The following is a 17,354-nucleotide window of genomic DNA, read 5'->3' on the forward strand; positions in this document are numbered from 1 at the left end:
ATCTTACTGCAGCATTAACTAGAACAGTCAAGAGATGGAAACAACCTAAGCGTCCATTGACAGATGAATGGATAAAGAAAATGTGGTATATGCACCCAATAGAATATTATTCAGCCATGAAAAAGGAAACCCTGCCATTTGAGACAACATGGATGAATTTGAAACATATTATGCTAACTGAAATAAGTCAGACAGAGGAAGACAAAAACTGTGAGATCTTCATCTTACTTATATGTGGATCTAAAACACCCAACAGGAAACAAACAAGCAAACGAACACACAGAAGATTGGTGGTTGCCAGAGGCTAGGGGTGGGGCAAATGGGTGAAAGTGGCCAAAGGGTACAAAAATTCTAGGTATAAGGTCAATAAGTTGTGAGGATCTGATGTACAGAATGCTGACTACAGCTAACGATACTGCATTGCATCCCTGAAAGATACTAAGGGAGTAGAGCTTAAAAGTTCTCACCACACACACACACACACACACACACAGTAACTTTGAGGTGATGAACGTATTTACCATCCTTATTGAGGTAATCATTTTGCAATATGTGCATATATCAAGTCATCACACTGTATACCTTAAACTTACACAAAGTTATATGTCAGTTATATCTCAGTGAAGCGGAGAAAAAAATTAAAACATGCCCCCCCCCCCGCCATACGCACACAAAAAATAGTTACCAACACATGCCACCAGGTTTCCATTTTCCAATCTCTTCCACTAGAGCTCCAAATGTACAGGGTACATTAGCTGCCTTTCAGGCTTTACTTTGCTACCGCGGGAGATTGTTTTGCCAAAGGTTTCACTCCTGTAGGTATGATTCATCATCCTTATGGCTTCTAATATCACTTCCTTTGTTGTGTACTACCTAGCCCTTAAGTCAATGCCATCTATTGAGGTGTTTTGTTCTAGTAACAGCTCTCTTCTGACAATAATTTCTGTATCAGTCAAGATTGGCCCAGTGTTGGCTGCGGTCGTAAACACCCAAATCTCAGCAGCTGAAAAGTTTAATTATTATTTTACTACGTATCCACCGTGGGATGGTAGGGGACCTCTCCTCAATATAGTCACTCAGGGACGCGGGCTGACTATAGCCACTGCCTTCAATGTTCCTGGTTGCTGTAGCAGAGGGAATAAAGAGCTCTGAAGGGTCTCGTATTGGCAAGCATGGAAATGACTATTACTTCTGCTCATAAATAATAGGCCAAAATTAGTTACATGGCATTACTCAACCACAAGGAAGCCAGGGAGATCAATTCTCTCCTGTGCTCAGGATGGTAGACAGAAGGAAATATTTGTTGAGTCCCATGAATACCTACCAAAATAGGTAAATAACAACAACGAAATATTGCAAAATCCGTGAAAAGCGGGGCAAAGGGGGGGGGGGGGGAAACTGGACTATCTGGCTATATTTGCATTGAGACTTCAAAGTTCAGAAGGAGTAAGCAAGAAGGAAAAGAATATTCCAGACAGGAAACAAGGACAACGGCCCTCGGGTGGAATGAGCTTGGTTTTTCCTACAACTGATTAGAAGACAAGATTTTTGAGGAACTGAAGAAGCAATACGGGAGGGAGGGGAGTGTCATAAGATGTGAGAGACATCAGAGTCAGATCACAGAGGACCCACCATAGCAAAGCAGTAGAATTTTATCCTAAATGCAATAGGAAGCCATTGAAGGGCCTTAGGGCAAAACGTGTCTGTTGGATTTCTGTTTGAAAAAGGTAGCTCTGGCTAGGTGAGGGATTCCTGGGAGAAGGGTAGGAGTAAAAATGGGGAGACCAGCTAGGAGGCTACTGTGGCAGTGCAGACAGAGATGACGGGGCTGGGAAGGGTTGTGGCGGGTCATCAGTAGTGAAGATGGGAAGTGGTGAACAATTTAAGATACATTGGGAAGGACTTACCGATGGATTGAATAAGAGAGAAAGATTGGGAATGATACGGGTTATTTATGACTTCCAGTGTCAAAGACGATCAAAGCTGCACAGTTAACATGATAAGTGGTAAGGACAGATTTTTTTTTAATCAGTAATAACTTGTTAAAATCAAAGACAGAGACCAGCCTTGAAAATTCCGTGAACAGACAGTACCAGTTTAGTGATATGAACAAAGATTAATTTAACGTATTTTGTAAGCCTAACTTGACCTCTGAAAATCACAAGCAAAGCTTAAACTGTCTCCCAAGGTTGATATGAGGTAACCCACTAACCGGTATCTTATCATTTAAGCAAATTCTAATACTATAACCAGTCACTGTGAGGAATAAACACTCTGCTTTGCCACTATATAAGCTGCTTTATACAATATACCCCTGAGCCTCGTTTCATGTTTTGGTTTGAGGGCTCCTGGCTTGCAAACTATCTTTTTAGCATGTGCACAATAAACTTTTACTAATTACTATTCCTAGTGATTCATTGGTTTTACTCCTTTTATATCTGAGCTTTTGGCAAATTAGTGCCATAGGGAAAAGAATCCAACTTGAAATGAACTCAACTTTGACTTGTACAGAGGTGATTGGGTGTTTTAAAGGAAGAATGGGGGAGTAAAGGGGAGACAAGTAGGGGCTCAATAGAGTTGATGCAAGTAGGCCAGCTGTGTATGCCAGCTGGCAATCACTGAGGTTAGGATTCTACCTTCCAACAGAGATGGGGAGACAGAAGCCCTAACCCCAGGTGTTGGCTGGAATGAACAGTAAAAAAAAAAAAAAAAAAAAAAAAAAAAAAAAGTGGCAGCCTTGAGTTTTCTCAGGCAGGCATTTTAAGGTCATCTTAGGCTGGGGTCATCTTAGGATGTGGCCTTGAGCTGTTAGGAATTACGTTAGTGTTTGTTCAACTTTTTAGAGATCAAGGTTGAGGCATGGTTGAGAATAGGGCTCAGAGTAGCCTGGCTACAGCTGGGCCAAGGAGAGAATCTTTGTCACCATGTGTTCTAGTGACACATGGTTGCTGGTGTCTTTCACAGAGAAGGGGGAGTCTATGGGGACAACTAGGTTTAGATTCCAGAGGAGATCAAATCCTATGTTGGACATGTTAAGTTTGACACATTTGAATGGCTAAGAAGTTAAATATAAGAATGGATCATAGTAGAAATCTGAGCTAGAGATATAAATCAAGAGCTGTCAGCAAGATGTAACTCAAAGATCACACAGGTGGGAGTGGGAGATCAAGAAGACATAGGGACTCCAGGATTTGCCGTACAAATCACTCCTTGAGAGTTATTTGATACAGAAATGTATCACCATTAGGTAGATGGATCTGTGTTTCTAATTGTCAGAAAGTGAAATTAACAGAACATCAATCAGGGTAGCTGTTAAATATTTGGAGATTTTTCTTTTGATTTGAAACCTCTCTCTATTTGCTATTTCTTTTTTATGCTTGTTTATTTTTGAGAGAGAGAGAGAGAGCACAAGCAAGGGAGGGGTAGAGAGAGGGGGAACCAGAGAATCCCAAGCAGGCTCCACACTGTCAGCAGAAACCCCGATGTAGGGCTCGATCCCACAAACTGTGAGATCATGACTGGAGCTGAAATCAAGAGTCGGGCACTCAACTGACTGAGCCACCCAGGTGCCTCTCTATTTGCTATTTCTAAATCATAGCCAAAAAATTACATTTATTGAACACTATTGTTCACATTTAACAAATGTGGAAAACCGAACAGAGAAGGGTCAAATAATTTTTGTCTTACAAAATTAGTAAGGGTTGGATCCTGTATTCAAAACTAAGCAATCTATTTCCAGAGGCTATAATCTGAGTATTACTATATGGTAAACATTGTAGTTTGCCTTCTTTATATAGTGGGTTGTAAATAATAGACTTGATATATATATACATTTATAACTATTTATATATATACATTTATATATAACTATATATAGTTACAATATATATAGTTACACATATATATGTATAGTTATATATATAAATGTATATATAAATATGTGTATACATATATATGTGTATATATACACACATATTTGTATGTATATATATGTATACACATATATAGTTATATATAAATGTATATATATATAAATATGTGTATACATATATATGTATATACATATATATTATATACCTTATATATTTATATATGTGTATACATATGTATATATATTTATATATAAATATATAAGGTATATAATATATATATACGTATACACATATATATAAATAAATAAATAAATAAATATATATATATATATATATATATATATATATATATATATATATATAAATAGTTCCAGTAAGTTTTTATTGAATCTTTGTTCATGTGTGCATGTCTGGGTCATCAGTGTTGGGGCACAATTCACTTGGATTCTGTGCCCCAAGGTATTACACCCAAACTCTAGGAAGAGTAGAACCGGATTCACTAGAATAGTCCTGAAGCTTCAATCCACTGAAAACAAACAGAAAATTTTAAAAACACAAATTATACGGGACAGTTGGGTGTGCTCTGGCCCATGGCACCAAACTGAATTCTTAGTCCTGGAAATAAACTTATTGCATCTTTTTTTTATTATATCCTCCGTGCCTAGCAGAATCTGGCATGGAGGAGGAGCCCAAGGGATGCTTGATAGTGGAGAAAGAAAGGGAAGGAACAAGAAAGGAAGGAAAGGAAAAAGAGGAAGGGTGGCAAGGAAGGCAGGGGGAAGGAGGGGGGTGAAAAGGGAAGGAATTCAAATCAAACATTCCTACTGCACACTTTTAGAAGGTGAGCAAGATGCCCTCCAAGGTTGTGTTTTAAAGAAAAAGTTCTTCCCACGTGTAGTGTGCAGAAACGTCCTGGTTCCACCTGAAATACCCCAACCGCCCCTCCACTCGCTGCCCTCCCCGCCTGCGGCCTCATACGCTGGCCTTTCAGTCCCGCCCACTCCCGACCCCGTCAACCAGCCTGCCTAGCCACTGCGCCTGCGCCCGTGGAGCGCTCCGCTGCGCGCCGTCGGGGCGGGGTCGAGAGCGGGGCGTTCCGCCGAAGGGAAGAGGAAGAGGAAGTTGGGGGAGGATCCTAGCTGGGAGTGAACCGGAAGTGTAAGCGCTCTTGCTTCTCTTCGGCCAGGCGGAACCTGCTCTGCTGGGCCCGGTGGCCGCAAAAGAACTTTCTATCTCCCGCCCCAACGGTCGCCGCGGCCAACTGCCTCGCCCGCCTGGCAGCCTTTCCCGCCTTCTCTTCCCTTCGGCTCCGCGCGGCCCTGTCTCCCTCTCGCCCCGCGGTATCCGCTTGCTGCTACCACCGCCTCCTCGTCTTCTGCCCGGCCGAGCGGCCCGCCCCGCTGCAGTGATGTGCGACAAGGAGTTCATGTGGGCCCTGAAAAACGGAGACTTGGATGAGGTGAAAGACTATGTGGCCAAGGTAAGCGGCGACGAGTGGAGTACGCGAGAGCACGGAGGTGGGATGCCGATGGATGGGGCTGAGGAAGCTGACGCGAGCTGGGTTGGCGGGGGTGGGGGCGGCGGGGGGTGGGGGGGAGAAGAACCAGCCGGGTTGGAGGTGGCACCGAGGAGAGAAGGGAGTCCGGGAGCGTCTATATTGAGGGAAGGGGTCCTGATGACGCGGTCGCGTTCCGTGCCAGGTAACTGCTCGGTGGTTCAGTCAGGCTCTTGTCTGCCTGCCTCCCTGGGGGGAGGGGAGGAGTGGTCACCCTCTGTTAGGGTCCCTTCTGAGCCCTGGTCACTTGAGTCTGGCCCTCTTCTATGCCTGAGTTACTTAAACCTTGCTTTGAATGGGGTAATTCTCCATCTTGGACCTGCCGGTTGCTGAATGAATCAGAGGAACGTCTTCTTGAACTTTGAGCCGGTTAAGAATTCAAAGTAGTCATTGACCGTGAAAAAAGAGTGCCGAAAATAGCAATGGTTACAATTCTGAAACTTGGTATCACTTCACTGTGAAGCCTTCGCTTTGGGTGTGGCCTTTTTCGTCTCCCACACTACAACACATACATCCTTGCTTCAAGTGGTAACGTTGTCCATTAGCGCCGGGGGGTGTTTAAGATACAGAATAGTTTTCCAGCAGGCACGTTGACTTCAGTTACTCCATGTTGATCCTTGATCCCATCTGAAGTGAAATGCCTAAACGTGTAATAAATAGTGTGCCGTTCATTCACAGTATATTTGGGGGTAGGATCATGATGAGGAAAGCTCATCTCAAACCTACACTCAAAATGCAAAATTGAATCTGCATGGTGGTGGAGTGGTAACATTCCAGGCCGACCTGCTTCTGGACCCCAGAACTGTGCCTTTTGTAATTAGGAGAGTACTTACGTGTTTTTTGTTTTGTTTAATTCAGTGGTAATGTTAAAAAAAAAAAAAAATCCCCAAAGTGTAACCTTAAGACATAACCTTGGAGGACATCTTCTAAAAAGTGTAACTTTAGGACATAGCCGTGGGGGGCATCTGACTCACCTTCTAAGAGTGTGAGAACTGGTTCTGGATTTTAGTTCTTCAAAGGATATGCCCACCGATGTGCTGCTTTGCCTCCAGAGATCTGTTAGGAAGCAACTAAGCAGAAGCAGAGTTTCTTAAAACTTGCAGGATTGTGCAAGGCAAGCTGCTGCTGGTCTTTACTCTGTTTAATAAATACCATTACAATTTAGACTTTCTGCTTGCAGATCATGTGTTTAGCTATTTGCAGTGGATTTGTAGGACGCCTTCTCACCGCCCTCTCAGCTAGTGATAGTCTGAAACCTAACTTACGGGATGTTTCAATACAAAGTTTAAAGGAAGAAATTACTGGGGCGCCTGGGTGGCTCAGTCGGTTAAGCGGCCGACTTCGGCTCAGGTCATGATCTCGCGGTCTGTGGGTTTGAGCCCCGCGTCGGTCTCTGTGTTGACAGCTCAGAGCCTGGAGCCTGTTGCAGATTCTGTGTCTCCCTCTCTCTTTGACCCTCCCCCGTCCATGCTCTGTCTCAAAAATAAATAAACATTAAAAAAAAAAATTTAAAGGAAGAAATTACTGAGACACTTCAATGCCTGGTACATTTTTCAGTGATGGGACGCCACAGTACTCGGGAAGTTGAGTGGGCTCTTGTTTTTCTGTTATGGAAGGAGCTAGGTTATTTGGTTAACTTGAAGTATACAAAGTTGGTAAGTAGTAAGGGAGCTTACACCTGCAGAACCAACACCATTTATGTGGTGTTTTCCTGGTACATTATTTTATATCATTCTTGTGAGCCTTGTGAAATACTTTTATTAGTCCTGTTTTACAGAAATGCAGAGTACGTAAGACAAAAGTCCAAAGTTGCAGAGATAACAAATGAAGCCAGAACTGGACTGCTGGCTCCAAAACTTAGGCTCTTTAACTGCTGCATGCAGCCTCCCTATATAAAATGTAATTGTGAAAGCATATAACGCCAAGATTTCTAGTGGGGCATTCCCAAGGTCTACCTCAGGCAGATGAGTTACACCCACAGTCCTCAGTTACGCAAAAACACTCACGTTAAAATAATGATGGATTGATTTTTGTTGGTTTGTTTTGGAATCAGGTCATTGTGTTGAGTTTAATTTTGTTTTTTCCCTATTACTACCACACTGCCTATTCTCATCAAAAGAGATGTGCATGAGGGGTGCCTGTGTGGCTCAGTTGGTTAAGCATCGACTCTTGGTATCTGCTCAGGTCCTGATCTCACAGGTTGTGGGATCGAGCCCTGCAGCAGGCTCTGCACTGACAGCATGGAGCCTACTTGGGATCCTCTCTCTCTCTCTCTCTCTCTCTCTCTCTCTCTCTCTCTCTCTGCCTTTGCCTTGCTTGTGCGCTCTCTAAATAAATAAATAAACAAACAAACATTAAAAAAAAAGATGTGCATGAGAGGAAAACTAGACATTCACAGAAAAGGAAGTATTAACTGGTTTATCCGAAAAGGTTTGACTGTCTTATAGTCCTACGAACAGCTTTTTCCTTAGTTTTATTGAGTAATTTGAGTCTCTTAGAATTCCGTTTGTTTTGTTAATGAAAAATAACAAAAACCGAAACCGCCAAAAACCGGCACTCCAGTTTTTACTGACTGAGCTCCCTTCAGGTGTCTCTTCACACTCTCAGGTGCTTATAACATAGTTTCTTCTGTTCTGCAGCCGTCTTCCCTGCTTACTCATTGACTCATCTTTTTCATCCGCCAGTTTATGGTACTCTACTCATTATGACACTCTGAACTTACATAATGTGCATTTATCTAAGTGACTGCAAAGAAAGTACATAAAGCACCGTTTGGAGTCCTCTAGTTTTCCTTGTAAGCAGTAAGAACCTTTAAAATATTCTTCTCTACTCCTGTGAAGATGTCTCGCATAGTTAGTATACACGAATGGACCTGTAGGTGAAGCATTTTAGTATTCTCCCTCTTTAAAACTAGTATTTAAAAAAATCAGTAATTTTACTTTTCTACCTGCTTCTGACTTATATACAGAAATCTAAATATGGAGAGCCATAAATTACTGGTTTGGGGTGAGTTCATGAACTCTGAAAACTAAGTTCAGAGTCCCCAGACCATTGAAAATTATCTCTCTCTAAATGGAAAAAGCAGCATATAGAGAAGATTTTAGGTTAATCCGTATTAAATGTTCATCTGTAACATTAAAACAATGTCTGAGACAGTTTGGCTTCTTGACTGACCTAAAGACCATACTTGGTTCATTCGTTTTTCGTGGGCACCTTTCAGGTCCCACGCACTTTGCTAGGCCAGGCCTGATAGTGAAGAAATTGGACACAGTGCTCCGGAAACTTAAGCATCTGTATTCAGCAGACTTGTGTGGGAAAACTGTCATACTTTTAAAGAAGTTTGAAAACTGTAAGTAACATCTCACATAAAATTTGGTTTGTCCATTTGGAAAATGAGAAAGCCGGAAAGTAAGATAATCATGAGCAGCAGTAGTAGATACTCGTAGCCCCATTTTCAATCTGTATACATCTTCTGGGTGACATTACCCTTGCCTTGTCTGCCATTTTTGCCTGTGTGTTAATTTCTTCCATTGGACTTCATTCTGCTCTCACCTGAGCTCCAGACTTTCTAATGGATAGTTCTGTTCAGATATATTCGATTGACCCCACATTGCCCTCTCCAAAACTGTTTTCATTTTTGTTGTCTCCATTTCGACTAATGACATCATGACCCAGCCGTTTCCCCAAATGAGAAATTGGGGGATCTTCCCAAATTTCTGCGTGTTATCAAGACTACCTTCTTAGTCTCTCGTCCATTCTTTACTCTCCATTCTTATCACGACCTTAGATTAATTGCTGTGTCTTTCCCACCTGGACTGTATTTTCCTTGACTATAGTGTTCCTCTCTTTCCTCGTCAACTTGCACATCTTAGGGGAGGGGATCTCTCTGTCACGTGAATTCTGGGCATGTTGTCTTTTTCGGCCAACCTCCTTCACTGCTCTTAAAATACTTTTATGATTCCCCATTATTAGTTTTTTAAAAAGCCATCTCTTCCGTAAGTACACTCTGATCTGGCCGGGGCCTGCCTTTCTGCAAGCACTGTCTACAGGTCCTCTGCCCCAGACCCTGCCAGCTGTTTCTTACTTGTACATCTTTCTATGCACTCTTTTCTTCCTCGCTGAGCAGGTCTGCTCACCTCAATCCCTAACCCCCAACCTCGTGAGCTCCTCTTAGTGCACATATCACTTCTTCCAGAAAAACATTTGATTTCAAATGGCACACTGCTTCTTTTACTGTTTCACTTACCACATTGCTGTGACTTTGTTTACATGTCTGTCTTTAATTAGGCTCTGAGCCTCTGGAGCTTAGATATTATATTCTTTTTCATCTTTGTATCTCCAGTACAGTGCCAGGGAATTTCACACATTAAAAGCATATGTTCTGAGAAATTCTTTGTCTTAACTTAGCTACAGTTTCAACATACTTCATTAGCAATATAATTGCTATTGATTACCATTGACAGAGTGATTTATATTGCCAGGTACTAGACGATAACTCTGCAAGATCTTTACCAAAATTTTCATTTGCTTTTTACCAAAGCATTTCAATATAGCTAATAGTATCCCCATTTTAAGGATGAGGAAATTGAAACCTCAGAGAAGTTAAGCAACTTTAACAAGGCCACAAAGTAGCACAACTGGGATTTAAACCTAGAGCTGTCTGACTCTACAGCCCATATTTTTTTCTCACTGTATCAGTCTTCCCTGAAATGGTTATCTGGTGTCTTAGCTCAGAGTAGCTTAGCATCAGCACCTTAAGAAAGAGAAAGGGGCTTATAAGAAGTAGGCACAAGTTATCTCTGATTATGAATAATGACATAGAAAAATGGCTACACTTAGCAGTTTGGAAATAGCATAGAAACAGTATCTCTTATAAACTTTAAATCTCACTGGGGGCTATCTTTGCTCAGTGTACATCTATAAAGAGATGGATAGTTTGATAGCTTATGGAAACTTGTATTTATAGTCACACAGTTTTGGGGTTTTTTTTTTAAGATTTTTTTTTTTAAGTTTCTTCTACACCCAGTGTGTTACTTGAACCCACCACTTTGATACCACCAAGAGGTGGATGCTCCACCGACTGAGCCAACCGGGTGCCCCACATAGTCACACAGTCTTAACAATTTATATGTGTAATTATGATCCTGCGTGGTACAGAAAAACTTAAATTGTGTCTGTTTGCTTTAAGAAACAAAAGTTAAGTATTGAGATTTCTTTTCAGTGGTTTAAATTAAACAGACTGCAGGGGCGTCTGGGTGGTTCAGTTGATTAAATGTCCGACTCTTGATTCCTGCTCAGGTCATGATCTCATAGTTCATGAGTTCAAGACCCGCATCGAGGTCTGTGCTGACAGTGAAATGCTTGCTTGGGATTCTGTCTCTCCCTCTGTCTGTGCCCCTCCCCTGCTCGCTTTCTCTCTCTCTCTCTCTCTTCCCCTCTCTCCCTCCTTCTCTCTTTCAAAATAAATAAACTTTAAAATACATATAAATTAAACACATTGTAATTTTTTCAAAATGTATGTTCTTAAAATTTTGTATGTTTGAGCACTGTGATGCCAAGTGTAAGTATAATTTCACTTACACATCATATAATTTCATTTACTTATCACATCAACCCATGAGCATAGTTAATGTTGCTAACCTCCATTTTAGAGACTAAGAGACTGAAGCAAAGATTAAATAGCTTGCCCAAGGTCATAAAGCTCTTGACTAGTGAAGCTGAGATTTGAACTCTGACTTCATAGTTCCTTGCTGTGATACTTCAGCATGCCATTGACCTCCATTTCTCAGTAATGCTAGGTAACTCAGGAGATGCTATATTATTGAATATACAAGTGTTAAAAATAATCACAGCAGGATGGTAATTATCCATTGAGACTACTTAGGGGTGACTTTTTTGGTAGATTTTGAGGATCCAGCTGTCCTAGATAGAGGTGAATGCTTATGAGATGTATTGATAAGTTGTCCCTTATAATCTCCAGCAGGTCCCATACATGTAGTCTCTTGTTTACATGTGCTTCTTTTTCACTTGCTGTGAAATACTATACATCAGGTCTGTAACTTCCCTTTCTCTGTGGTTTCCCTTCTTTCTCCGGCCCCCATTCTAATTACATCTACCTTTGACACCCTGGTAGGTTTTAAAAGCAACAATTGTGCACTCTTTGAAAGGATAGGATCTCTTGAACCTGAGAAAAGTATCAACTCTTGAGAAATTGCCAAGACTTATTGGGATCGCTTTTCACTTTCCTAATAAAATCGGCAATTTAAAAACAGTCCTAATTCAGTCTGTCTTGCATTTATTCATTTTAGGTGGTTTCCCTTTTCTCCATTCCTTTTTTAAATTGCCAGTTTCTTGGGGCGCCTGGGTGGCGCAGTCGGTTAAGCGTCCGACTTCAGCCAGGTCACGATCTCGCGGTCCGTGAGTTCGAGCCCCGCATCAGGCTCTGGGCTGATGGCTCAGAGCCTGGAGCCTGTTTCCGATTCTGTGTCTCCCTCTCTCTCTGCTCCTCCCCCGTTCATGCTCTGTCTCTCTCTGTCCCAAAAATAAAAAATAAACGTTGAAAAAAAAAATTTAAATTGCCAGTTTCTTACATCGAAAAGATTTGTTGCTGTGTTATGTATGCCCTTTCTGCATCAGGGCTGGTGACTCCGTCAGAAAGCAAATATATCAGCTTGTATAAATATAGGTGCTGCCAGAAGGTATAGAACGTTTAGTGTAGACACTTTTTTTTCTATTAGTCTGGTGTTTGTTTTGTTTCGTTTTGTTTTAATGCAAAGGAAGACCTTTAAAAGACAACTCTGTGTTGAATAAAATAAATTGAGACGAAGTCTCTCATTGCTCACTCCTCCTCCCCAGGTGGTTTCTTTAAAGTATGGCTTGTCAGGTGCCTGGGTGGCTCAGTCCATTAACTGTGTGACTGTTGATTTCAGCTCAGGTCATGATCTCATAGCTTGAGAGTTGGAGCCCCATACGGAGCTCAGCGTTGACAGGTTGGAGCCTGCTTGGGACTCTCTCTCTCTGCCCCTCCCCTACTCGCTCTCTCTCGCTCTCTCAAAAAATAGACTTGAGAAAGAAAATAAAATATAGGTTGTAGTAGGTATTTTCAAGACAGAAAAGCATAAAAAAGACAAAAATTGACCTATAATTCTATCTAGATAATTGCTGTTAACTTTAAAAAGTGAAATTAATTCAGGAACAGATTCAAAAATGCATCAGCTATGGCTCCCTTTCCAGGTCTCTTTGAACAAAGTGAACCATTCTTAACAGTTTCACCTAATTGCAGAAAAGCACTGGAAATTTACTTATCTGTTTCCCCACTTAAAAAACGATTCTGTATATACATACCTTCTGCACTTTGCTTTTTTTAATTCCTTAATAATTCATCTTAGGTTCCACATTAAAATTTATTCATCCTCTCTCTTTTTTTTTTTTTTTTTTTTTCCTTTTTTCCGGTGGGACACAGCGTTCTGTTTTCTGTTTCATCGATGTACCATAGTTTATTTGACTAGTGTTCAATGCAGGCATTTTTTCCGGCCTATTTTTGTAATTAAACAGTGCTGTCATGATTACCTATGTATAAACCTTGACAGCTTTTGAGGCTATATCTGTATTACCCTCCTGAGAAAGTTTTATCAACCTAGCCACAAATCAGTAAGCACATAAGACTAATTATTCTCTCACAACATCAGCAGCACTGGCCATCATGACACTTTGTAGTTTTTGCTGTTTGAATAGGTGAGAAATGATACGTTGCTTCAAATTGCATTTCTTTAATAAGAAAATCCAACATCAGATCTTTAGCATTTGTGTTCTTTTCCCCCAATTTCTTGTTTATTTCTTTTGTTCAGTTTTCTGTTAGGTAGTTGGTCTTTTTTTTATTGATTTGTATGAGCCCTTTATAAATTAAGGAATTTAGTTTTTTATCATATGTTTTGCAGATATTTTTTCCAGTATGTCTTTTGACTTCATCCATTTTCTTTTTCTATAACAGTCTTTACTTTTCATGTGGTAAATCTCACTTTTTCCCCTTGTGTGACTTGGATATTTTCTATTACAGAGATCTCTTTCTTTATAAGATTATAAATTTGGTCTTCTAGACCTTTTTTCTTTTTTTTTTTTTTTTTGGCATTTTAGGCAGTTGATACTTCTGTTATTTATTTTCAAGTAAGCCACAAAACAGGAATGTAATTTGTGTGTTTTTCTGACAGTTTGTTTCTGTACCATTTATTGTGTAATTTTTTAATTTGTTCCTGAATTAATAATCTGAACTACTGTCTTCATCATAAACAGAATTCCAGTATGTGTTTGGATTTCTTGCTCTATTTCGCTCCATACTAAATTGTTTTAGTTACTGTAGCTTCATTATTTAGTATGGAGTAGAGCCATTTTCCTCATATCCTTTTTAGAATTTTTGTAGAAAGGTTCCTTTAAGATTTTTTTCCCTTTTCTTTTGTCTCAGGGAAAATGGGAGCATTTTTTGAATGACTTCAAACTTAACCCTTATGTCTCCATAAGCATTAGACATTTTTTTCCCTAGAATGCTGGTGTCATGTAATCTAAAGACCATACGCTTTAGATTTTAATTCATTATGAACTATCTTAAGATCAGAGGATATAATGCAGCATGGGAATATTCTATATCAAAGTATTTGTAACAGTGAAATTGTGTTTAGGCAATCAAATCACAGCTGAATTGATAATTAAGAGTTAATAGGTACTATCACAAAGGCTACCTTACGGTAAGAAATACGACTGAAATTAATTTTTTTGCAACTGTATCTTTATTAATAGTTCTGATAAGCTTGGGCAGTTGGTTTTTCTTATTCTTTTTTCTTCTCTTTTATTTCTTTTCTCTTTTCTTTTTTCTTTTTTTAGTCCACAAAACATTACAGAGATGGAGAGGGGCTGTGATTACTGAAAGCAATGAGAGAAGAAACAAAAACATGAGCCGACCCGAGAAAATGAAGGGCCAAGAGTCATATTACCTTAAAGTTCTAGAGGCCCATACAATAATGAATATGTATGAATGTAACTGTGAGCTTCATGAATAGTTTAAATTCGGTCCACTTTTCTCTTATTTAAAAAATCGGACACGTGTATATTTTGGAAAGATTTCTATTTGACTATATAAAATAAAGAACATTTTGGTACTTAGGTCTAAATTCTTGACCTTCTGAAAAATTTAGGCATCCAAATAAGGGGGTTTTAGAAGCTAAAACACTCTCCTTAGGGAATTTGGAATTTCATTGTTGATTTAGCTATCATGTTAATGGCTTTGGAATTAAACCCTCTAGCTGTGGTTCTCTTAACTAACTGGATCACTTTGAGTGAATGAGTTAACTGCTCAGAACCAGAGTTTCCTCACTTGGGAAAAAATGAGGATGTTTATAAGACCCTCTTGATATATTTAAACTGTGTACCTTTTTCCCTGGCATGTGGTGAAGTGTTAGCCAATAAACGTTAAGCCGTTGTTACTCATGATAGTGACCATAAATATGTTTAGAAGCAAAGCTACTTAAATATCCGTCTAGTCCACCTCCCTTATTTTGTAGAGGAGGAAAAATTAGATGTTAAAGGGCTTGACCCAGATCATACTGCTAACAGGTATTAGGATTTTAATGCAGTTTTCTGGAACCAGAATAGATTTTTTTCACTATATTATGGTATTTTATAATAAAGTACTTTATACTTTATTACGTCTGATGGAATATTTTTTGCCTACCCTATCTGCTTAGTAAATTTCTGCTTATTTTTAAGTTCTTGTTCTGCATAGCATTCACTGTGCAGTTAATTCCTCATTTATGCCAATGTGGTATCAAATATAGATATAGTATCTAATATAGAATATAGATATCTAATATAGAACTTTTTCACTGTGTTTATGCTGTAGTGCAGTGTTTCTTACACCGGAGAGCTATGGGCTCCTGATTTGACTGACAAGTCCCTAGACTTGAATTTGAAAAACAGTGGTTGAGAAACTCAGATCTTGTTCTGTAGAACTGTTGCTCGTGTCTTTAAGTTTTGAATGTTCAAAAGAGTTTTTGTCTTACTGGTTTAAAAAAAAAAGGTGCATGTGTAGGAGTGAATCGCTTGTTACCATTTAGATATTGAATAGTGCCTCTCAAACTTGAGAACTCAGAGATTACCTCCCCGCAAAATATGGTGTAGATCTTTTTTTATAATTTTTTTTAACGTTTATTCATTTTTTGAGAGACACAGAGAGAGACAGCATGAGCGGGGAAGGGGCAGACAGAGAGGGAGACGCAGAATCCGAAGCAGGCTCCAGGCTCTGAGCTGTCAGCACAGAGCCCGACGTGGGGCTCGAACTCACGAACTGTGAGATCATGACCTGAGCCGAAGTCGGACGCTCAACCGACTGAGGCACCCAGGCGCCCCAATATTGTGTAGATCTTGATTTAAGGTGCAGTGTTTGTAGTGGGGCTTTTGTCTTTTTAGGGGTGGAGGTTCCCAGAATTTGAAGGCCCTTCCTTCTTATATAGTAGGAGTCTTGGTGAAATGCAAGACTTGGCTCCTACCACAGTAAAAGCCAAGAAGGACAAATAACTTGCTTCTTCCTGCCTGCACTTAAGAAATGGGCCCATAATCCATAACCCTAATTGGATGCTTTTACCTGGAGCTGATACAAAGACTCGGGCACTGTAACGGATGCAGTGGCAGCAGTAAAACCTGCAATTTCAAAAAGAGAAGTAGTGTTGTGTCCATTGTGGCCTCTCTTCTGTGCCCAGATGATTCTCTGAACATTTTGGTTTTATTTCTTGTTTTTAAGCCTCTTTCATTGCTGTACGTTTACTCAGCTTGGTTCTTCAACCTTCACAATAATTCTGAGAGATACTTTTTTTTTTTTTTAATTTTTTTTTTTTTTTTTTTTTTAACGTTTATTTATTTTTTTGGGACAGAGAGAGACAGAGCATGAACGGGGGAGGGGCAGAGAGAGAGGGAGACACAGAATCAGAAACAGGCTCCAGGCTCTGAGCCATCAGCCCAGAGCCCGACGCGGGGCTCAAACTCACGGACCGTGAGATCGTGACCTGGCTGAAGTCGGACGCTTAACCGACTGCGCCACCCAGGCGCCCCATGTTATTATTTGTTTAATGCATTCCATTTCTGTTCATCATTATGAATTGCTTTCCACTGCTTGTAATTAAGAGCCCCATATGAATTTTTACCTGCCTATTCTCCATTATTATGCCGTGAACTTTTTGAAGATAAAAAATCATCTTGTGTTTCCAGTATTTATCACATTGTCTCTTTTCTGCCGTATAGTTAAGTTTGGGTTGAATTGGTATTCTAGGAACTAACCCTTGCTTTGTTGTTTCCAAAGTTGTTTTACCATATTCCTCTTTGTGACAGTTGTTTTTCGTATAAATGATGTTCCTTCATTTCCTCTCTTGAAAATGGCTGTTTTCAAAGTCTTTGTTTTAAACTCAATAAGTTCCGCCCAACTTTTTCATACTATTACAATAGTTGTGGAATACAATGATAGTGACGATAGTTGCCTAGATATAACACCACCTTCCGCTTGTAACCTCTCATGGCCATCACTTTAGAATTTCAGTGATGAATTTTTAAAACCATACAGTCTGAGTAAAAGTGAAGGTAGTTTTATGCTTGTTTTCTTGTGAAGAATAAGCAGCATCACTGCTTTTTCACTGGTAATAATGAACAAATATTAAAATCTATACTTAATGCCACATTGCTTAAAAAAGTATGAAAGCACGTGGACCATCAAACCAATAAAATTGAAAGCTTTCCAGCTGCAGACCAATTCCTTGGAAAACACCTTTATTATTTACTTTAAAGCTCTCTTTAGAAGAGTAATTATACTTTCACTTTGCATTCCAGCACACCTGGGTTTGAGTGCCAACCCTACCACGTACTAACTTTGACCAAGTTGATTAATTCCATGA

At 39.9% G+C, this 17,354-nt stretch overlaps 1 protein-coding gene across 1 annotated transcript in view; it reads left to right on the top strand.

Annotated features, from left to right (window-relative positions):
* Positions 1 to 4,989: 4,989 nt before the first annotated feature.
* The window catches only part of MTPN (myotrophin), a 59,921-nt gene continuing 47,556 nt past the window's right edge, over positions 4,990 to 17,354 (top strand). Inside the window, exon 1 of the mRNA XM_086689313.1 lies at positions 4,990 to 5,352. Within this exon, the coding sequence (XP_086545439.1) occupies positions 5,281 to 5,352 (72 nt within the window). The 5' untranslated portion in view covers positions 4,990 to 5,280. The remainder of the gene's footprint in view (positions 5,353 to 17,354) is intronic.

The sequence above is a fragment of the Puma concolor genome, chromosome A2 (genome assembly GCF_028749965.1).
Source record: "Puma concolor isolate L17-30 chromosome A2, mPumCon1.1.hap2, whole genome shotgun sequence".
Taxonomy (NCBI): domain Eukaryota; kingdom Metazoa; phylum Chordata; class Mammalia; order Carnivora; family Felidae; genus Puma; species Puma concolor.